This window comes from Netta rufina (assembly GCF_964035555.1).
Source record: "Netta rufina genome assembly, chromosome: 11".
NCBI classification, from domain to species: domain Eukaryota; kingdom Metazoa; phylum Chordata; class Aves; order Anseriformes; family Anatidae; genus Netta; species Netta rufina.
Genome location: NC_140134.1, coordinates 6,016,718 through 6,038,091, shown reverse-complemented (window position 1 = coordinate 6,038,091; position 21,374 = coordinate 6,016,718). Strand labels below are relative to the sequence as shown.

The following is a 21,374-nucleotide window of genomic DNA, read 5'->3' as shown; positions in this document are numbered from 1 at the left end:
TCATCTAGAATTTTACCTTTTGCTTCAGAGACAGGAAATTCCTGTTCTCAGAGCATCTATACCTGACATTTGTCAGTCATGGGAAAAAAATATCCTACAAATTACTGAGCGTACTTACAAACATTGGGAAAAGGACAATGAAGCTATTTTCCGTTTTCTCTGTTCTCATCTCTTTTTTTTTCTAACTATTGCTACGTTTTCCAGTTGTCTGTAATACACCATAGCTGATGCACTGTTGTTTTTATGGATGGGACCTTCTGCCTCCAGCTGGTTGCCCTGTTGACAGGGAGCCTGCTGCTGTGTTCTGTAGTGTGTGACTGTAGGCAAGTTATATGCAGGTGGAACATTTATTTTGCTTCCAGCTGTATTGTTTGTTTCAAAAGTGTGGTTGTCATTTTTCACTATTTGCTACAAGCACTTGAGACTCTCATCCACACAAATACTATGTTGATTGTATAAGGTTTTCTGACACAAGTTTGGTCCTTATGAAAAAAATAGCATAAGCCAGTTACCTATTATATATTTCCCTTGGATAGAGGACACGAGTGTCAGCATACAGCAGGAAGTGTGGAAAGACTTGGATTTTTTTTTTAAACTGTATCAATGTGTATTTTTTTCCCTGCACAATGATGTTAAAGTAAATTGTGCACTATTACATGCCAGTTTGTCTTCTCATTGAGGTCTGGGTTTGCAAGTGAAGCGACAGGACCCAAGGGCATGGCATGGAGCTGGGACAGGGGAGGGTCAGGCTGGGGGTTAGGGAAAGGGTCTGCACCCAGAGGTGGTCAGGCACTGGGACAGGCTCCCCAGGGCAGTGGTCACAGCACCAATCCTGTAGCAGTTCAGGGAGCATTTGGACAACACTATCAGACATAAGATTTGGTTTTTGGGTTGTCCTTTGTGGAGCCAGGTGTTGGACCTGATGATCCCTGTGGGTCCCTTCCAACTCGGGATATTGTATGATTCTGTGACTCTATAATTCCATGAGAGTATAGCCCCAGCATCTCTTCTTCCAGGGTATACACAGGCTGGATACACCATATGCTTTCTTATCAGGTGGAATGTATGTAATAACTTCCTAGTGAGATTACCTGTCTGTCTGCAAATACTGATAGTGTCATGTGTTATGGTATCTGGATGTTGTTTTTTTTTTAGTGCTATTAAGTATTTCCAGCATAGGTTGGCTTCAGGAAAGCTTTGGTATTTGTCTACTTCCTCCCTAATGTGATTCTTTAGCTCCAGGAACTTCTTAATTGGTTTGTTTCTGTAAGTGAATTGTCTTGTGATGTTACAGAACCAGTGATATAGCACTAACCCATTTAAAGCCAAACGGTACATATTCAGATTACAACTGACTGCAAGACTCCTGGAAATTTTGTGAATACTTACTTGGAAAAAGGAACTTTGGCTGGGCTTTCAACGGGGGCTATAGATTGGCCCACACTGTACAATTTGGGCCCATAATGTATAGAATCAAGTATTTTTATATTCTACTGCCATTCCATGTTTCTCTGCTACTCAAGATGAATTTCTCTCTTACCAACACATTTTTTTCCATCACTTCACAGTCATTAAATTTTACCACGCTTCTACAAGGTAGCGTAACCCAGTCCCCAGCTGAAACTGAACAAAACTAAGCTAGACATGCAAAGGTACTAAGGCTTCTAAATTCACCATTTATATGCTACTGACGCATCAAAACAGCAATACAGCTTTTAATTACTTTTCAAGCATTTTCCTTAGTATGCATGATTCTGGCTTGGCTGGACATATGCCAATTATCTCAAGTATTTCTTCATGGTGAACTATTGAGAGCTTTAGTCCACTGTCAGCTAGATTCCTCATTGAATTAAGCAAAGCACGACTCCAAACACATGACTGCAATTGCCTGAACTGAATGCTATCTGCATAAAATACAACATTTTGGTACTTTCCAAAGTTTTATGTGTTGTCTTTTTAGGTTAGATTCTCTGAAGTAAGGAGTTAATGCCTGCTATCCAGCATTTATCAAGTTACACGATGTTCTTAAATAGGTCTCTCTCAGTTACTGTTCCTCTTAAATCAAAGTAACAGGAACTCTGCTATTAACTTAGGTTGTCTCTCACGTTTCAAGCAAGTTCCTTTTCAAGTCAAATATACTTCTGTGCATCTACATGGTCCTCAAACACTGAAAACTAGCAGTGTCATCAATACAGGACATCACTGCTGAATACTCATAGTAAAGACATTAGGTGACCCCCAGTATTCATCAAAAGCCAATAACTTACAAAATAGCATCATAGTTTACAGATGCTAAGTAAAAGTGAATGCAGATGGAAACTTCTTGAAAGCATTGGTGGTGTACTGCACATACATGGAAATGAGCGACAGGAAATACTGCGATCATTAAAAACATCATGACATCAATAATTTTAACCTGTAGTTGTTGAACGATCGACTCAGTTGTTCCTCAGCAGAAGGGCTTCCTTCTTGGTCACTCATCTCACAGGTTTCATGCAGTTCCATCTCTGATACAGCCCTCAGTTTTGTTTGCTCTGATAACGCTGGGAAACGGCTATGCCTACGGTCTGGATAACAATAAAGACAGTTCTCTAATAGCTGCTACATAGTTCAAACAAACACCTACTGCTTGATGTGGTGCTATCTCTGATGCTGCATTTAGGTACGTGGCAGTTTTTGGCAAACATAATTTCTTTTGAGCTTTTATAGATAGCGTTTTTTCCATATTCATATTTTCAATAGCCTTGAGAAGTACAGGTCAGAGTTAATATATAGGAATTTTGTAAATAAATTTGAAATTGTTACTCCACATAAACTCCTGCCTGACCAACAAAGAATTGATTTCCTGCTGTACCAAGTGGACACGTAACAACCAAATATTTTTCCCTGTGGTGTCACTACAAGCTGTGCTTTACATTGCAATGAGAATTTTATAAGAGAAGAGTAGAATGGTTAAGTCACCAGTGTCCTGAAGAATAAATACCGCTGTAATACCCTTTAAATTACTGTGGGTGTAATTCTTTGAAATAGTGAGGCAAAGGAGATGAAAGTGGTGCTAAATCAACTGTGTTGCAGTACATCATTCACTGGTCACATTTCACCAGCACAGTTTACAGTTTTTGCAGGGAACTACATTAGTCCAGAAACCTCTTGGAGTGACCTCTTGGAACTATGCCACATCTCCACCACCTGCCAAATGGTTCTTTCTGTAGGGCATGAAGACAATGGAAACATCAAAATACCCATATCTGCCAACAGGGGCAGGTTCAGAAAACAGAAACTGCTCCCTGCTGTAGATGCATTTGATCAATAATGCAGATTGATCCTATTGTGTGTGCTCAGCCAGCCTGAAATAAAGAGTCTCTAACACACATGGTGGACAGGATGGCACACAGCTGGGTATTAGCTGGGTGTTGAAGCCAGTTAACCTAGCTCAGGCACGGCAACTTGTGACCATACATCTGAACCAGAGAGTATTCCTTCCATTTTGATTCCTTTGTCTTATCAATCAGCTTTTATAGGGTAGAGAAGATAATTATTTTAATGGAAATAATAAACAATGCTCTTTTTCGTCATACCTTCCTCTGTAGCTTATAACAGGGTTTATTAAAAATCAATCTGTAAAAATCCACAGTGCATGAAAATCCGCAATGCATTTAATTGAATCTGCAATATATGCATGTGTGAATTTAAACAGATTATGTGCATGAAATAATGTGAATATATAGCTTTTTTTTTTCCCACTATCTTGTAGATTATTAGAAATAACAGATTCTAAAATTAGCTTTGCACATTTATTTATGCTAGTGGAGGAGGGGAAGGAGGAAAGAGAGTAATAGTGGATGAGCTAAGGCAGCCTGAGGCATTTTTCTGCCTACACAAGGCACAGACAGACAGAATGGATTGGGGACACTGTTCCAACAGTATCCTTTACTCTTTTAGAAATGTGCAGCATTGGCTTTGTCCTTTTTTTTCTCTGTATCTGATATGATGGTGTCAGGGACACAGAGTCCTTGACTTGCACCCAGCTGCAGAGGCCACCCTCTGGAACAGCGTTCATCCCCAAACCTTGTACCCACTGGAAGATTTAAGTCTGTTCTGCGACAGGCTCCTGCATAAAATGTTCAGGTGGTATAAAGAAAAATCTCCCTGCACTGTCCTTACAGTTACTTTAGAGAAAGCAAAACTTGAAAATATGTGTTCTCAAAGACTTGGTTTTATAGCATATTTACAAACCCTTGCATTTAGATCTGAATGCTTTTTCAAAAAAAGATTGTGTGAAAACACCCTAAGCAGCCTTTTCAAAACTGGAAGTTAGCCGTGAAGTGCAATCTAAACTTATTAATATGCACGAGAACATTTGAGAATCTCCCTTGATGCTTTCATTTGCGTGTGACTGCATAAAACTGTGCCATAAATTGATCTTGAAGAGATACACTAAGTGGACACCTGTTCATAAGTAAATTATGGTAAAATGTCTGTTGCCTTCTAGAGCAGTTGGATCTCTATCTGTCAATTTAAAAGGTAATCAAATTTTCAAGACACAACCCAGACTATTTTAAAGGTTAAAATGGTTTTAGATTTATTTTTTTCTAACTTATTTTGTGAAAATCCTTATGTTACTCAGCCTTATTTTTTTATTTATAAATAGCATGATGTTTAAACATGTTACTGAATGGATTGTTAAAGACAATATTTTAAATAAATTCTAAAAAGAAATTCTATGCACAGTCTTTGAACACAACCCTGTTATCATTACTGAGAAAATTCTAAATGACTTGAAAGGTTCAAATTTGGAATATAATAGACATAAAAAAAAAAAAAAAAAAGAAATAGGTCACTAGGATATAAACGTAGACACTGCACTTTTTTTTTTTCGCATTATCATTGTTAACAGCTGGCAAAACATTTTTTCTCAAATATGCATGAATAATTCCTGATGTCCAAATAACATTTTGATTAACTTCAATTGTATTGTTGATATTTAATAATGCAATCTTTTTCATGCAAGTGTTTATGTAGACAGGCATAAAAAATAATACAACTCACAAGAAAAATGTGAAAGAGATCACTCACTACCAAAATTGTCTGTTTTTAAATATTATAGAAATTGAAAGGAAACTAAAACAACGTTATATTTCTCGGCTAAGCCTTGTCAGTTCCTATTTAGGAATCCTTTTCCCTATTTATTCATTAATAGCAGCAATGTTAATACACAGCATTTTGCTCTCAGTTTAAATGTTCAACAACAATGTTCAATAACAATAACATCTATTTGTTTAATAAATTTTCCTTTGCATTATTTTCGCTTTTATACAAACCATACAGAGAACAAATACGCTCCCTTGTTTAGTGCAAGAGAGAAAGTAAACACTAATTATAGCAGATAACTATTAGTGTCAAAGGATTCCAAGACATTACCAATATACACTTAAGCATTTCAGAGCAGACAGTGACCTTACCTTCATAGCCAAGGAGAAAGCATGTCAGCAAGTTAGGACAGACCTCCTCCAAAACGGAACAAAAAGCAGAGAAAGCACTTGGGCCTTTTAAAGAGAGTTTATCTAAAAAATATTCAGTTCTCTTCTTGTAGCTCTCCTGAGACCAAATGTCTTTGTATTCCTCCAAGGAAAAGACTCTCTTGTAAACCAAATATGACAGCACTTTGTTCACATCCAGCTCCTCCAGTATTTTCTCTCTCTGATTGCTTGGGATTTCAGAAAGCCACTTATTCCTATTTTCATTTTCTCTTTTGGTGTATTTTGTACAGTTATAAAACCAAGATTTGGCTGTTCTTCCAAACATTTTGGTATTTAAATACTAATACAAAATGCTACCCCTGCATTTTTATGCAGTCTTCAGTATGCAAAATAAATATAATGTGGATGGATAGAATGCAAATACATACTGCCGTCTGTAATTATTGTAATTCTAATGGAATAAAGAAGGCCTACATACAAATTATAAAGAAATCTAGCTCAGTGCCTGCAGCCTCCTAAGAGGATTACATTACACTAATTAGCCCTTTACAACTGTTAACAGCTTCTGAACCGTAATGATGAGACTGAGAATTGCTTAGTTACTGTTACTTTTTAATTCTGTAACTGATCTTCAAAGATATCCCTTTGCAAAACGTAATTCGTTCAAGAAGAGAGCTGATCAAACTGAAATAATCTATACAAGCTGCTACATGACAGTGTCTTCTGTACACTTCAATTTTGTATTCCTCAGAGACCATACCCAAATCACAGTATGTGCCCTCCACTTCTTGCTCTTTCATAAAATATTAACTTTATAATGCAAGAATTATACATTTATAAAACATGATTCTGTAAATATAGTGCAAGCCTATATCTGAAAGATAAGAAAAAGAAAGACTACAGAATAGGACTTTTTTGTTTGTTTTAAGGAAGATCAATATATGCCACTGTTAAGAATAGCAACATTTTTGTATGTTTATAACTCTTAACTGTGTTGAAGCAAAATAAAGCATGGTAATAGCATCTATTTCATGAACCAGGTTTAACAGTGGTGATTACTGCAGTCCTTGTGGAGGTGTTCTGCCACTGATAATCATTTACTGAGGATCACGTTACATAAGCTTCCTTACGCAAATGCTGCTTAATACATGGACTTTTTGGTCTTGTTTTCATAGTTTCTGTCAACATAAATTTTCTGTCTAGAAAAGCTACGAATACCTCCTGCCTCCTCCCATTTCTCAGTTTAGTTTTTCTATTTTCGTTACTTCCAGCGCATAATGCAACCATATCCTCACTTGTACAGCTTTACCTGCAGTATTCCTTAAGGGTACTTTACCTATTGTGCAGCAAACAAGAACGTTTGGCAAATCTTTTAGGAAAATAAGGTTTATAATGTTTTCTGTCCTCACAGTCATAAGAAGCAACCATTGCATCTTCCTGTCAGGCTGCTTCTGCTTCTGAAGTTTCTAGTGTTTATCAGTCAGCATTAAAGTTGACCATTGACCACTTCATCGTTTAGGAATTTTATTGTGTGTATCACCAGCCAAACAATCAGTTAGCCAGGCTTCACGCAATTGTTTGGAAACATTGTTTGTCACCCTGTGGTTGGTTGTAGATATAACAAGCCTCATATGTGATATTGTCTGGACTAAGGAGTGGAACTGCGTTTTATTTTAATGGCGCCCGTATAAAATATTATGGCTTATTGACTGCAGCAATGGGATTGTCATTGACCCTGTAATCATCTGGAATCTACTCTGGTAGAGCTACCTATGCAGTGCAGGGTATCACACACCACACTGTAGATGACCCACTTGGGGAGAAGTTAAGTGGTGAAAGGCATCTGAGTTCTTAACTAGTAGCCACGTAGTACAGCTAGCTGTGTGTGGGCAATATGCAGTAGGCAGAGAAGTAGCCAACCTGTCTGGAACATCTTCTAGGCAACCTCTTAAAGTAAGTGCTCTTTTATGAGCTTAATTCCTAAAATTCCCTTTGATTTTCGAACCTCCATAAGGTTAGTGCAAATACTAAAGCCCATTCTCTTCATGTTCTCAATCAAACCTCATGCTATTTTTTTCCCCATCTTGTTCTCAGTAGTTCTTCTAATATTAATACTGTCATATCTCAGCAGGTAAAAAGATCCTGAAGAATCCTGTAGCTCCAGGTATGCTAGCACCTTATTAATCAGCCTCCTCAGCCACTACAGCTTAAGGCGGGAAGCTTTTCTGTTAGTTCAGTAAGTGAAACGTGAATCTCCCTCCTTACGTGCTGTGTAGTTACTCCAGTTTTGTAAACTGGAGAGTAAAATGCTAACATTCTGATTTGGTAATTACCAGAATTCCAAGAAAAAATCATACTTTGCAAAATCTGGTGACCATATAATGACAGAAGTGTGAAAGTATGTGTTGAGAAACTGAAAAGAGAGAAATGGGAATGAAGTACAGTTAAGGGAGGAAACCAGAGAAATTGAAGGTGACAAATGAGTAATTGGGACAAAAAGATACGTGGAAATCCACTGTGAAATAGAAGATTTGTGGTGAACAACTGTTGTTTTTCCCAGGGTCAGTGAACTGAGGGATTTAACTGCGATGACATGTAAACGAAGCCGCGAGCCTGACTGAACGTGCAGCAGATGCACAGTCTGTCCAAGCCCTCAGTCCCAGCCACACAGGACTCAAGGCTCTTCAGATGATTCACCTTGGTGCCAAGGTCCCAGGTTTTGCAGCTTAGGTAAGGATGCTGCTTGCTTCAGACCGCCTAATTTATTCTGACACTGTACACGCCAAAAACAACGCTCATAGAACGTTCACCAGAATTGGCCTTAAACAGGAAGCATCCCCCCGCAATAACCTCTGGCACCGGTTATTTTATTTGACCACCTCAGGGCAGCTCCGGGGGCCGGGCCGAGCCCGCCCGTGTGGGGCGTTGCGGGGCGGGGAGGCGGCAGCAGCCGGGTCCCGCCGCGCAAGATGGCGGCGGCCGAGGCGGCGGCGCGGCGGCTGTGGCGGCAGGAGCAGGAGCTGCGCTGGCTGGCGGCGGAGGTCGGCCGCCTGAAGGAGCCGGGGGCGCCGCGCTCGGCCGCCGGTTGCAGCCCCGAGGTGGAGCGGCTGAGGGCCGAGAACGAGAAGCTGCGGTACCGCCTGCTCCACCTGCGCCGCAGCCTGGCGGCCGAGCTGGCCAGGGCAGCGCCGGCGGAGCTCCCGGCTGGCGGCGAGGTAGCGCTCGGGGCGCGCTTGGCCGGGCCGGGCCGGGAGCACCGGGGGTGGAGGGTGAAGGGTGAGGGAGGAATGGTGAGAACGGGGTGTTGGGGGGCGGCCCCTCAGCGCCCAGCCCCTCAGGGGGTCGCAGCCTTCGTGGTGTGCTCCGAGTGGCATCCCCGAGTGCTCGGGCAGGGCCCCTCGCGGGCTGGAAGGGGCTTTGGGGCCTGCTGCTGGGCGCACCGGGGTTGTTGTGCTTCAGGGATTGCTCCGGAAAGGCTCAAAAGCACAGTGGTGTACTCAATGTTATTGTTTTTAGAAAGTCTCCAGTGGAAGTCCGCCTGTTGCACTGAATCAAAATAAAGAGGAAGAGGAGAAGGAAAATGAAGTCAGTGGATGCAGGAGTGATGTAAGTGGTTTATTATTATTATTATTAAATAATATCTCATAATTAAAGGAGGAGTATTTGGCTAGGCTCAGGTAAGAGGTTGAAATCTGAAATATTTTGCTGTATTTTGAAATCCCAGGTTTTGGGAAGAAGTCTTTCTACAGCTTGTGTATTGAAAAGAAATGTATTACCTTCAAACCTCATCGTGCATCCCTAGATCTCTACTTTTTATGTAACAACAGTATGTGGGCTTCTGGGAAAAAAAGGTCAGGATCCCGTGCTTCCTAAAGAGAGCGGCGTTTCTCAAATTGTTAAACAGTGTGCACAGTGACTGACTGAAAGAGGATGTTGGCAGCAGTAGCTGTAGTTTGATAGATCTTAATTCACTTTATGCTAGATTAATTGTGAAATGTGTGAAATGTTTATTACATTAATGGAAACTTCCCCTGAACTATCCCAAGTTACTTGGAGTTGATGCTCTGCAAGGACTGGCACAAGTGAGGTCTCGTTGGAATGACCCAAACTTCCCGTGTTGTCAACCAGAAAAAACTCGTGCAGGAATATGGGCTTCCCTTTGAGGTCAAGCTTACAAAGAAGGCCATTTAGGCCCAGATGGATGAAGGTGCATTGGAATATTGGAAAGTCGCTATAAAACAGCAAGCTGGATGTGACTATCCTCTGTATAGTTACTTACAAACGCTTTGCTGCATGTTTGTGTAAATTCTAGTACATTGAATTCTGGTCTCAGCTGGAACCTCTAAGAATTTATTGGGACTGTGGACCGCTTTGTTCAATTTCTCTAGCAAGTAATTTTTGACTACTGTATGTGATTTCATTTATTTGTTATAACTACAGCATGAGCCAAGCTTCATAGAAGACAGACTGAAGCTTTATGAAACACTGAAGAAAGAACATGATGCTTTGCTAGCTTACAGAGCAGCCAACCAGAGCAAACCCATCAAAGTTATTTTGACAGATGGAAAGACGGTGGAAGGGGAATCATGGAAAACCACACCATACCAATTAGCTGTAGGAATCAGGTAACTTGCGGGTTGAATGAGTTGTGCTTTTGGTGTGAGAAACACGACAATTAGTGAGACTGCTAGAAATTAAGAGATGTGTAAAGGTTTGTGAGTTACTGGCTAACTGCAGAAACTTCAGAGTATATCTCCAGCACTGAAAATAGTTGAACGAAATCTCAAGTCTTGAAATGTTTATGCTTTAAGAGTAGCAAAATGTTAAAAATAAAAAATAAAAAAAAATTCAAGACATTTAGGTGCTTCAAGACTTGGGTGGGGTCTTGTAAGGTTTAGAAGCATAACAGTTTTTGCAAATTTGAACCTAAACATTTTGTCCTCATTTGTGTTCTTTAGTCAAGGGTTGGCTTCAAATGCAGTCATAGCCAAAGTGAATGGTGAACTGTGGGACCTGGATCGTCCACTGGAGGGAGATTGTACTCTGGAGCTGCTGATGTTTGATAATGAAGAAGCACAAGCTGTATGTAAACATTGTAAACACTTACTCTTTTAATCAAGTGAAAAACAGTTAGTGACTTGAAATTGGTTGCAGTGTTATGGTTTTTAAATCTTGAATTAAAAATATCCAAAAAACTATTGAAGTAATGTTTGCCATGATTTGGTAAAGATGATTAAATATAAATTACTTGTAATCTGTAGGTGAAACAAATCTTACTGTTCGTTTCTTTTCTCTTGTACATAAATAGGTTATTTCTCAACTGAAATTCAGGTTTTGTACATAATATCTAGATCTGTCTGCTAACTTGAAATAGTTAGAGATGCGCATTCCCTGGTTTGAGTGTTTTTGAAGATCAGACACTGAAGGCAACATTGAGGTTGTCTCAGAGTTTTCTAAAAATTGTCCAATATCCCATTTGAGTCATAAATGAAATGTATACGTCCATGGTTTGGCAGTGTTTATTAGAAACTTAAGTAGGAGTATCTTGGTCAATTAAATTACAAATATGCTTAGTGACATGCCCAGGATTTTTTGTGGGTTTCAGATGCTACCCTGTGCTTATCTTAATGCACTATAATTAGACTTCATTTCATCAAAAAATTATTCATATGATTAAGTTTACTCAAGGCATTTTATGAGTCTTTAAGGCTATTAAGTGCTCTGAATTCGTAGGGAGTTAGAGCATAAGACAGTTACTGATCTATGGAGTTTTTGACTCCCATCTTTTGACATTACACATAATGTGGTTTACAGTCTTGTCAATAAACACATTGTATGTAAACAGCAGCAACATAATTGGCTATATTGCTTTGGATGTGGTTAATACTGCATAGACTTAACTGACCAGAAAATAACTTGTAAATGAATAAAATACATTTAGTACAGTGACTGAGTTGTATAGAGGTATAATCATGTTTCAGTCTGAAATAAGATGGGGTTTTAATGCAACAGCTGCCAGTGTATGGTTGAAGTAGAAATTATTACACTAATAAATGTCTAATAAACATTTAGCATACTTAAAAACGAGAACAGAAAAATTAGTGTAATTCTCACAGAATTTAAATAGCATTGATTCCAGTGTTTTTCCTGTCTGCAGCCATGCTTCTGTTTTGGTTTTTGTTTTTAACAATATAGTGCCAATGACCCCATGATCATCTGATTTTATTTGCAGGTTTATTGGCATTCAAGCGCTCATATTCTTGGAGAGGCCATGGAAGGTTATTATGGGGGCTGCTTGTGCTACGGACCACCAATCGAGAATGGATTTTACTATGACATGTACATTGAGGATAGGTAAAAAATCACTAAGAACTTTAAAACTCAGTATTGAAGCTCTGTACTAAAGTTGTTGTTTTTTTTTTTTTGTTTTTTTTTTTTTTTTACTCCATAATGTTTCTGCATATTAAAAGTAAAATCACATGTTTCTAGTATGATTTAAAATGGACAGGTTAGCCCTTTTCGTGGTACAGGGGTGTGTGGTGTATAGAGGGAGAGACAGTGTACAGATCTGTATGTTTGTGTATATATTTAAATTCAAGAGCAGTGTTCAGACACCTGCTCCTTAAGACTTGCAGTTGTTGAGTGCTCTGTGAAAAAAATGTAGAGTGTGTGACTAAAACTTCCTCAAGCTTATGAGAGACAGCTTCCTTGAAGAACCATGTGATTTGGGTTTAAATGTGACATAGGCACTTGTAGAAATGGCACGTACGCACGTATCTCATATTGGTGTTTACTGCTTGTCTAATCCTTGTGTGCAGCTTTACAATTCTGTTTTTTCCTGGTTTATCTCCCTGTAGTCAGGGAGAATGCTAAATCTGCATCAGCTGATAAACTAGCTCTTTCAGTAGGGCTTAGCCTTTTTTTTCTTCCCTTAAATCATATATACTTGAACCTAAATGGTCTTCCAGACATTTAAACAAGTCAAAGACTATTTTGGGTTGATTTCAGTGAGATAGTTCAGGGTGATACTGTTTGTGTTTTGGAGGCTAGTGTCTAAAAGTACAGTTAATTATAAGAAGCTAAGACAATATTGTGGCGAATGACAACATACCCCCAGTTTTTCAAATGAGACCACTGGAAAGTGGTCGCTTGTATGATGAGGATATCAAAATAATTAACTTGTATTTGTTTTGCCTTCCTCTGTTTGTTTAGAGGTGTATCCAGTACTGAATTCCCAGCACTAGAGAACCGCTGTAAAAACATCATAAAAGAGAAACAGGCTTTTGAAAGGCTGGAAGTCAAAAAGGAGATCCTATTAGACATGTTTAAGGTAAATGTTCGGAGTAGCTGTGATTCTGGTACAACGATATTTTAAAATGTAACTTTTATAAATACTGCATTTGACTAACTCATCAGAATACTACCTCTCTGGTGAAACGAATTAAAACTGTAGCATTCTTTTGCCCTTCTCCTATTCTTCTCAAGTGTTCAGGAGGTTTTCAAGCAATAATAAAACAATTTATTGTTGAAAAAACAAACAAACAAACAAACAAACACACCTTAAGCTCAATTAGATTGTAGAGTGATTTATACTCAAAAGGAGTACGTTCATTCTGGTTATCTTGCAGAGATGAATCAAAAGAAAGCTTTGGTACATAGTCCTCCATTTTTGTAGGGTGAATATTACCAGTCTCACTGTACTGTGTTTTAATTGACTCTCAGAAGTGCTTTGAGTTGTTCAGGTGCTAATTCCCATGTGTAACATGCTGTCAGGGCAATTAAGATATTTGGTCTCTTTGCCCTTTTTTAATAACTCTTCTGAAAGGATGTTGAATGTTTGCATATATGTATGTGATTAGGCGACTTTTTAGTTGTGATGGTCTTTTACTGATGTGTTTGCTTTATTAATACATAATTTTAGAATAGAGCTCTAGTAGCTGTTATAATGTTGTTCCTGACTTCTTATGTTTCCCCACACAGTATAACAAGTTTAAGTGTCGTATACTTAATGAGAAGGTGAACACACCGACTACCACAGTATACAGGTAAACAAAATAAATTAAAAAGGTATTAGAAAAAATTTATACCACTAAGTATATTGCATTTAAATTGAGAGGAGAATAAATTGTTTTATCTTTTTCAATTTCTATACTTGCATAATTAGGACTTTACAAATAATATTCTTATTTACATAAATTTAAATAGTTTCCTTCTCTGCTAGAACAGATCAGGTCTCCACTGGTGGGCAAATAGCAAATCTGCCTCTCACTGCTTGCCTTAGCAATAAAAAGATTAAAATAAGTTACCACTGAAATTGAATCACTGGATGTCATTAGTGACTGCATTTTCAAACGTTGGACTGTTTTGAAATAAACAAATTCTTTTGATGTATAGATGTGGTCCACTGATCGATCTCTGCAGGGGTCCACATGTGAGACACACTGGAAAAATTAAGGCCCTTAAAATATTTAAGGTAAGTTTCAATTAGTCATGTTTAAAATCTTAACTACAGTAATTTGGTCAGTTGATTTATTTATATATTTTTCCTGAAGTGATTATGCCAATATCCTTTTGTATTGTTTTCTTTGCTTAATCTGAAAATGTGGCAAAGCTAATGTGGCAGTGCTTTATGGCTGTTAGTATCTTCAGCACCATCATATTTTCATGATAAATCAATATAAAATAAAATCAATATAAAATTAAATGAATAGTATTTTGACCTTGTAAGATGGAGTCTTTCAGGTACAGGAGGCAAAGTGGGCACTGGCAGGCTGTTAAGTGCTGCTGTTTAAAAATGGCAGTGCTGGCAGGAAGTATGTAGTTTCAATTACTTGCAAATGCTAATTTTGGTAGTGTTGTTAGACGGACCTCCTGGGAACATTCATCATATTTGCTGCTGCTGGCTTTCTAACTCAAGTCTATGGAACTCGTGAGTTACAGGGGTTTGGTGTTGGACTGTCAGACAGCTAGGATGTAACTGTGAGAGAGTTCTTTTCATTTTGTCGTTCATATTCCCCTTTTGGATTATGTTTTGAACATAAGTGCTGGCTTTTGTGTCATTTTTTTTAGAAGATAAAATGTTAGATAATAAAACATGACATGATGCTAGTTAAAATATGATATCTAAGTAGAATGAGTATGACCTGACCAGTGACTCTTGTTCATGCTTTCTGCATTAGGTATGCTGACTAAAAGGCATTGGAAGTATCTCTAATATAAATATCTGCTGGTTGACTGCATATAATTCTCTTCCCAAGTTAAAAAGCGTAGCATTTGAGTGCATTAGTGTTTATTCTTCCTCTTGCTGAGATAATATATTGCATATCTTAAATGATGGGTTTTGTCCATCAGAATTCCTCTACGTATTGGGAAGGAAAAGCTGACATGGAAACTCTGCAGAGAATTTATGGAATATCCTTCCCTGATAATAAAATGATGAAGGAATGGGAAAAATTCCAAGAAGAAGCTAAAAACCGGGATCATAGGAAAATTGGAAAGGTACACTGTTTATTTCTGTTGCTGAGAGTTTGTAAACTACTAGAAATCATCTTGCTGCTGTAATCTTTCATTTTTGTGAATAAAGTCTCAGTGTGTGAAATAGTCATTTTCTGCAGTTAACTACTGGAGATATATCTAAAGTGTTACAGAACTCTGTTTTGTTTTCACATAGGACCAAGAACTCTTCTTCTTTCACGACTTGAGTCCTGGAAGTTGCTTTTTCCTCCCCAGGGGTGCCTTTCTTTATAACACACTCACAGATTTCATACGAGTAAGTATATACAGATTTAATTTCAAACAAGTTAAATGCTGATTGTTCATCTTAAGTGATAAGCTGTTCATAACACTGAGCTGTCCTCGGAAAGAGATGCATCTATGTATGTAAACATACGCCAGATTATCCCTAAGATTTTACAGCTCAAACATTTTTCAGAAACAGGACATAGGAAAGCATTCTTACCTAATGTGCTTTTTCCAGATGTGTGAAACCTACATGTGCAGTAGTCATTTACTTTTCCAGTAAACAGCCATCTAAAGAAAACAGTTAAATATGCCTGATTTCTTTAATCTACTTTTTGCTTGTAGAAAGCTCTATCATCTTTTAAATGTTCTATTTGTTTTATAGGAGGAATATCGTAGGCGTAATTTTACTGAAGTTGTATCTCCAAATATCTTCAACAGTAAACTCTGGGAAGCTTCTGGGCACTGGCAGCACTACAGTGAAAATATGTTCTCTTTTGAGATAGAGAAGGAAACTTTTGCCCTTAAACCGATGAACTGTCCAGGACACTGGTTAGTACTTTGATTTGAAAACCTTCTTACTTCACTGGGTTTATCCCTTGTGGGGCTGAGGGGAAATCAAATGGAGCATCAATACATGTTGTTACCTGTGTATGCAGTAGATTACTAAGCAACTAGGAAGTCCAGAGAGCTCCCTGACAGTGTCACCAAATAAAATTATTGTAGGAAGGTCTATACGAAATGAGCTAAGTGTGTGTGTGATGATACTAGTTTGTACCGGTAGCAAATAAAAATTATGTTGGTTAGAGAGAGACATGGGATATAGTGTGTCAAAAGCAGGTATAGATGAACAAGTTGTGATTTTATTCTCACTTTTTTTTCTAGGTGGTCTTTAGCAAGACTTTCAAAGTACCTTGCTTTCTCCATTTGCCTGTCTTTTTTGATGAGGATAACCTGAATGAATAAATGCTAAAAAGTGCAAATACTATATATATTGATCATTAGTTTCTGCATTGTCTTAAGTCTTCTTTAAGAAAGGTAAAAGCAAGGCTCTGTTGTGTTCCTTCTAGCTTGATGTTTGCCCATCGCCCACGGTCATGGAGGGAAATGCCTCTTAGACTTGCGGATTTTGGAGTTCTTCATCGAAATGAACTTTCTGGGACTTTAAGTGGCTTGACTCGTGTAAGGCGCTTCCAACAAGATGATGCTCACATCTTTTGCACAATAGAGCAGGTAAAAACAAAACAAACAAGTTATCCCACCTCTCCAACAGAGATAGACATAAAAGAGTAAAAATCCCCAAAGTATCTCCCAAATTCACCAAAGACTCCCTAAGTATTTTCACTCCAGTTGAATCATTTCTGTTTTATAACATAATGCTGCATTTGATATTTTTGTTAGGTTTAGGTGTTTCCTTCTTAATCATATATATATATATAATATTTTTTTTTTCCCTTGAGAAATACATATTGGGCAAATAAAAACACAAAATGTAAAATCTTCTCCTTCCCTCATCTTCTGCCCTGCTTCCAAAAACAAAACAGCTGCTGATCATGTTTTACTTGTCATAGTATGGCAATTGTTCAATAAATTGTTGAATAAGTATTTAATTCTCAGTGAAATCCCAGATCATATAATTTGTCTCTGGAAGGCTGAGCCTAATAAAAATAATACTTCCCTGTGCCTGCTTTCAAACCGAAGTACCTCAGTTTTCTCTTACTTTGATTTGGTTTGTAGGATGTAATTTTCATATGTGATCATTTTTATTCAGTAGCTTCTTACTCTGATTATGCAGAATTCAGCAAATCCAATTATATATTAATGTACATAAATGTAAATAAAAGTTTTTTTCTGCATTTTAATTTTGAACTACTTTATTTTGCTTACATTTAAGATTGAAGAGGAAATTAAGGGCTGTCTTGATTTCCTGAAGTCAGTTTATGCTGTCTTTGGCTTTACCTTTCAACTGCATCTTTCAACAAGACCAGAAAAATATCTAGGAGATTTAGAGATTTGGGATCATGCTGAAAAGGTAATTAATACTTTAAAAAACAAAAACAAAACATCATTTAATATTAATGTTTGCAAAAGTGGATAGAAGTAGATATTTAAGTTTTCGTGTTGGACAATGAATTGGTATAAATCAGATGCTGAATATTGTACTTAATAGAAATGCATGTTGGAAAACTATAAAACATGTAGGCAGTGTGGTGTTATTTGTTTTGTTTGTTTGTTTAATAAATCTTTCATTTTTATGATTAGCAACTTCAAAACAGCTTGAATAACTTTGCAGCACCGTGGACGTTGAATCCAGGAGACGGAGCATTTTATGGTCCTAAGGTTAGTGAATCAGTATTTTAATACGACTCTGGGGGATGGACAAGAATACAGACAACACGTAGACAAACTGCATCAGGTAACTGTGTTAATTTGTTTCACAGATTGATATTAAAATTAAAGATGCTATTGGCAGATACCATCAATGCGCTACTATCCAGCTTGACTTCCAACTACCCATTCGATTTAATCTTACTTATGTTGGGTGAGTGGTTAAGCTACTTATCTTCAACCTAATTGTCTGCATCTAAGTACCCTGTGTGGTTTATTAGGGGAAACATCTGTGAGAGGACTAAATCATGAACTTGAACGTTTTTTCACAGTATAGTGGTGTAACGATAGCTCACTTTAATTGTAAATGCCATTGGTTTTAGGAAAATTTGATGATCTGTCTTGTCTACCAGTTATCAAGACAACTGATCGTATCGCTCAGTACTCACTTTCGGCCTAGTAATTGTGTCTTCTTTTAAAACTTAGGAACCCATGCCAGTAGCTACAGGCATGATTATTTAAGTCACTGTGATTATTGAGTATTCCTTTAGAAGCCTAGGTCACTTGAAGTATGTTATTAATGAAAATGGCAAGTTTTGCATAGTATAAATCACTAGCTTTCTTTTTCCATGAGTAGTAGAATCAAAAGAATTAGGATTGTGTGTGCATGATCTAAGAGAAGTATGTTTTTGAATTTTGCTTATTCTTTTTCAGTAAAGATGGCGACGATAAGAAAAGACCAGTGATCATTCACAGAGCTATTCTGGGATCTGTGGAGAGGATGATAGCTATTCTAGCAGAAAATTATGGAGGGAAATGGTATGTGGCACAAATGCAGTTTTAAGAAATGTTTAACAGCATTGCTAGAAAATTTAGATCCTCCCTAATGTCCCATAAATTATAATAATGCAGAACGATTTCCCTCAGGTTTTCTCAAAATTAGGGAAGGTAACAAGAAAAGGAGTCTAATTTTATGGTCAGAATTGTGTATTGTTCTATTAATAGCTCATGGTTAGAAATTCAGTTTTATGAGATAACAATTGCAATTGCACATGTTTGGTTTTGCATTTTACTTGTTCCTTTGTCCTCAGAAGCCATACTGTTGTACTGGGAAAATGCTAAGTATATGTAAGGTAGTTACTTATACAGGCATAAATTAGCCTAGATATGCCAAGGAATTTTTTCATTAGTAAGTTGTTCTACTTCATCTTGATTTAGCTCTAAAGCTCTCTCTTCATTAATGGATCGAATGATTAAGGAAGAGTGAATTCTCACTTTCAAACACAGAGACTGTCCACCTAGCACTATAAAGTTATATAAAAAATAAAAGTGAAAATTATGTGAAAATTTGGAATTTTGTTTAAAATTGTGAAATCAAAAAGTGAACAGAAGGTCAAAGTTCTGCCTATGTCATTTCACTGGAATCAATTTATTTGCTATTTGATATGAATTGGCAATTATGAAGGTAACTTTATACAACATCCTTAACTTGAATAAATATTTTGATGAAATAAGAAAAGTAATATTGGGGAACATTTCTGTGGATATGAATGAAAATGTAAAATAGACATTGATATTTTTTTGTCATGCTTGCTAGGCCGTTCTGGCTGTCTCCACGGCAGGTCATGGTTGTGCCTGTGGGACCTGCTTCTGAGGAGTATGCACGGCAGGTGAGAGTAGAGCCTTTTGTAGCAAGCAATTTTAATAGCTCCTTAAATAGCTGTCCTAGAACAAAGAGTGAATGCTTTAATAATATGGAAGTCATTTGGGGGTGAATTTTTCTGTACCCTAGAGGGTACTTGCTTCAACCTGAGAAAGGGAAATATAACTAAATATTTGGAGTTCGGTTACTGTTACATAATTCATAACTAGTTATGGGAAAAAATACTCTGTGCTACATTCTTTACATTCTAACAAATAGTTCTATAACAAAATATCTGCTTAATGTAGATATATTCCTAGTGTCTATACTCTTGACTACATTACATTTGAGCAGAGTTATTTTCTACTTGCCCCTCCTCCCCCTTTTTCTTTTAGTGCAAGCATAAATGGTTTTCTTCCTTCACCTTTCTCCTTTTCTTCTTTCTGTGACTCAGTATACATTTTTGGCATTCAGCAGTGTAACTACCTGAGGAGATTAGCAGATGTTTGATATGGGTATTATATTGTATTTCTTCTAACAAGGAATGGTTAAGCCTTGAGGTCTTGTCACGCCCTTAAGGGTGTGTGCAGTTTTCTTCAAAAAATGTAATTGACTTCATTAAAACAACTGTTCATAACAGCAAAATTATGCACTTCTGTGATTTATTGGAAGGATTAGAGTATGTACAAGATCATGTTGTAGAATATACACTAATGTTAAAGTAATTTTATTTTTTTTAGGTGTGCAGTGAGTTTTTTGAAGCAGGATTTATGTCAGATGTGGATCTAGATCAGAGCTGCACGTTAAACAAGAAAATTAGAAATGCACAGCTGGCTCAATATAACTTTATCTTAGGTAACTTCAGTATCTTATGTTTCTGAATATCATTTAAGTTTTAATGTTGAGTATAGAGTTTGCTTAGACTTTACTTTGTAAAGTAAGTTGTCAGTTTAATATTGTTTTTAATGTGTTTTGCAGTGGTTGGAGAAAAGGAGAAAGCAAATAATGCTGTCAATGTGAGAACAAGAGACAACAAGGTTCATGGAGAAATTTCGGTATCTTCTGCTATTGAAAAACTCAAGAAATTCAAGAATTCACATATTCCAAATGCAGAAGAAGAATTCTAACGTTGCTGTTAGGAAAATATATATATATTAGCTGCCCATGTGAAATAGTGTTGCTTTCCTCCTTTGCAGCAGTAATGCTCATCTGAAAGAATTTGCAGCTAATGGGTGCACAAAACAAGGAAACGTAGCAATGTTGGTGCTTGAAAAATAGCATGAGAGTATAAACACAACTGGTAATTCTTAACAATGCTGTGGGATTCCAATTTGAGCTAGTTGCAGAGGTTTTTCTTAAAGAAGTCTTACACTTCTGTTAAAATATGTTGATTTGACTGTGTAAATGAATCAGAGGTGCACTAATTCAAGCAACAGGAGGCAGGGAAATGTACTGGCTGCTGCTACTGCTGCTGAACTACCTCAGTCACATAGCAGTTGCCTAACTGATGTGGCCTGAAATCCAAAGCTTCACCCTTGGGTTTCACTTTTTTTCTAACTCCAAATTATGTCAAATATGTATTTTTGGAGTAGGAGGAAAATAGCTTCTCTGCTGAAAATCTCTGCATCTCTGTTGAAAATCTCAGTGAAAGAAGGCACTGAATGAACTGGTGGGCTGTTTGCTATAAATGTGATTGCCAAGAATGAAGTTGAATTAACCACTCTATCTGTGTGTGCAAAGTGCTTTATTTTTGCCTGTGTTTGCTGTTGGTTTGGCTCCTTAAAAACAAGAAAGAAAAAAAAAACAAACAAACACTAAATTCACCTTCAGAAAACCTTTGTATGTAATTTATTGCTGTGCTTGCTTGGGATACTGAGTACTAAAAAGGTACGGGTGACATAATGTTCATTGTTTCCATTTTAAGTATGATGGAATATAAATTGATTATATTTATCTGACTTAATTGTTTATGCTTATAAATGACTTAAAGTTAGTGGTGCAACCAATGGAGTCTTTTTTTTAGAACTGAGTTTTAACCATGATTTTTTTCACTTTTATATGCCCTTTCTTGGCAACAAGGCTGAGATCTTGCTCAGTATTACTCAGTGATGGGAAGTATACAACTGCAGTTAATGATTCCCATATCACTGAAATGAAACAGAAGGTAGTTTGATACACAGATCTCT

The 21,374-nt window shown here is 37.3% G+C and overlaps 1 protein-coding gene across 1 annotated transcript; it reads left to right on the top strand.

Annotated features, from left to right (window-relative positions):
• The first annotated feature begins 8,442 nt into the window (after window positions 1–8,442).
• Window positions 8,443–21,146, top strand: TARS3 (threonyl-tRNA synthetase 3). Its single transcript, XM_084293655.1, has 19 exons — window positions 8,443–8,695; window positions 8,997–9,086; window positions 9,921–10,105; window positions 10,439–10,562; window positions 11,713–11,834; window positions 12,693–12,810; window positions 13,461–13,525; window positions 13,875–13,953; window positions 14,832–14,978; window positions 15,151–15,249; window positions 15,604–15,770; window positions 16,289–16,451; window positions 17,113–17,250; window positions 17,481–17,558; window positions 17,660–17,760; window positions 18,261–18,365; window positions 19,144–19,216; window positions 19,929–20,043; window positions 20,167–21,146. The coding sequence occupies exons 1-19, from the start codon at window positions 8,450–8,452 to the stop codon at window positions 20,313–20,315; spliced, it is 2,364 nt and encodes a 787-aa protein (XP_084149781.1). The 5' UTR covers window positions 8,443–8,449; the 3' UTR covers window positions 20,316–21,146.
• The last annotated feature ends 228 nt before the right edge of the window (window positions 21,147–21,374 follow it).

What these genes read in the sequence shown, in the direction of transcription:
- TARS3 (XM_084293655.1), top strand. Translation starts at nt 8,450, where the DNA reads ATGGCGGCGGCCGAGGCGGCGGCGCGGCGGCTGTGGCGGCAGGAGCAG. An exon ending in TCCTATTAGACATGTTTAAG is followed by an intron (nt 12,811 to 13,460) that starts GTAAATGTTCGG and finishes TTCCCCACACAG; the next exon opens with TATAACAAGTTTAAGTGTCG. An exon ending in CTGAGGAGTATGCACGGCAG is followed by an intron (nt 19,217 to 19,928) that starts GTGAGAGTAGAG and finishes TATTTTTTTTAG; the next exon opens with GTGTGCAGTGAGTTTTTTGA.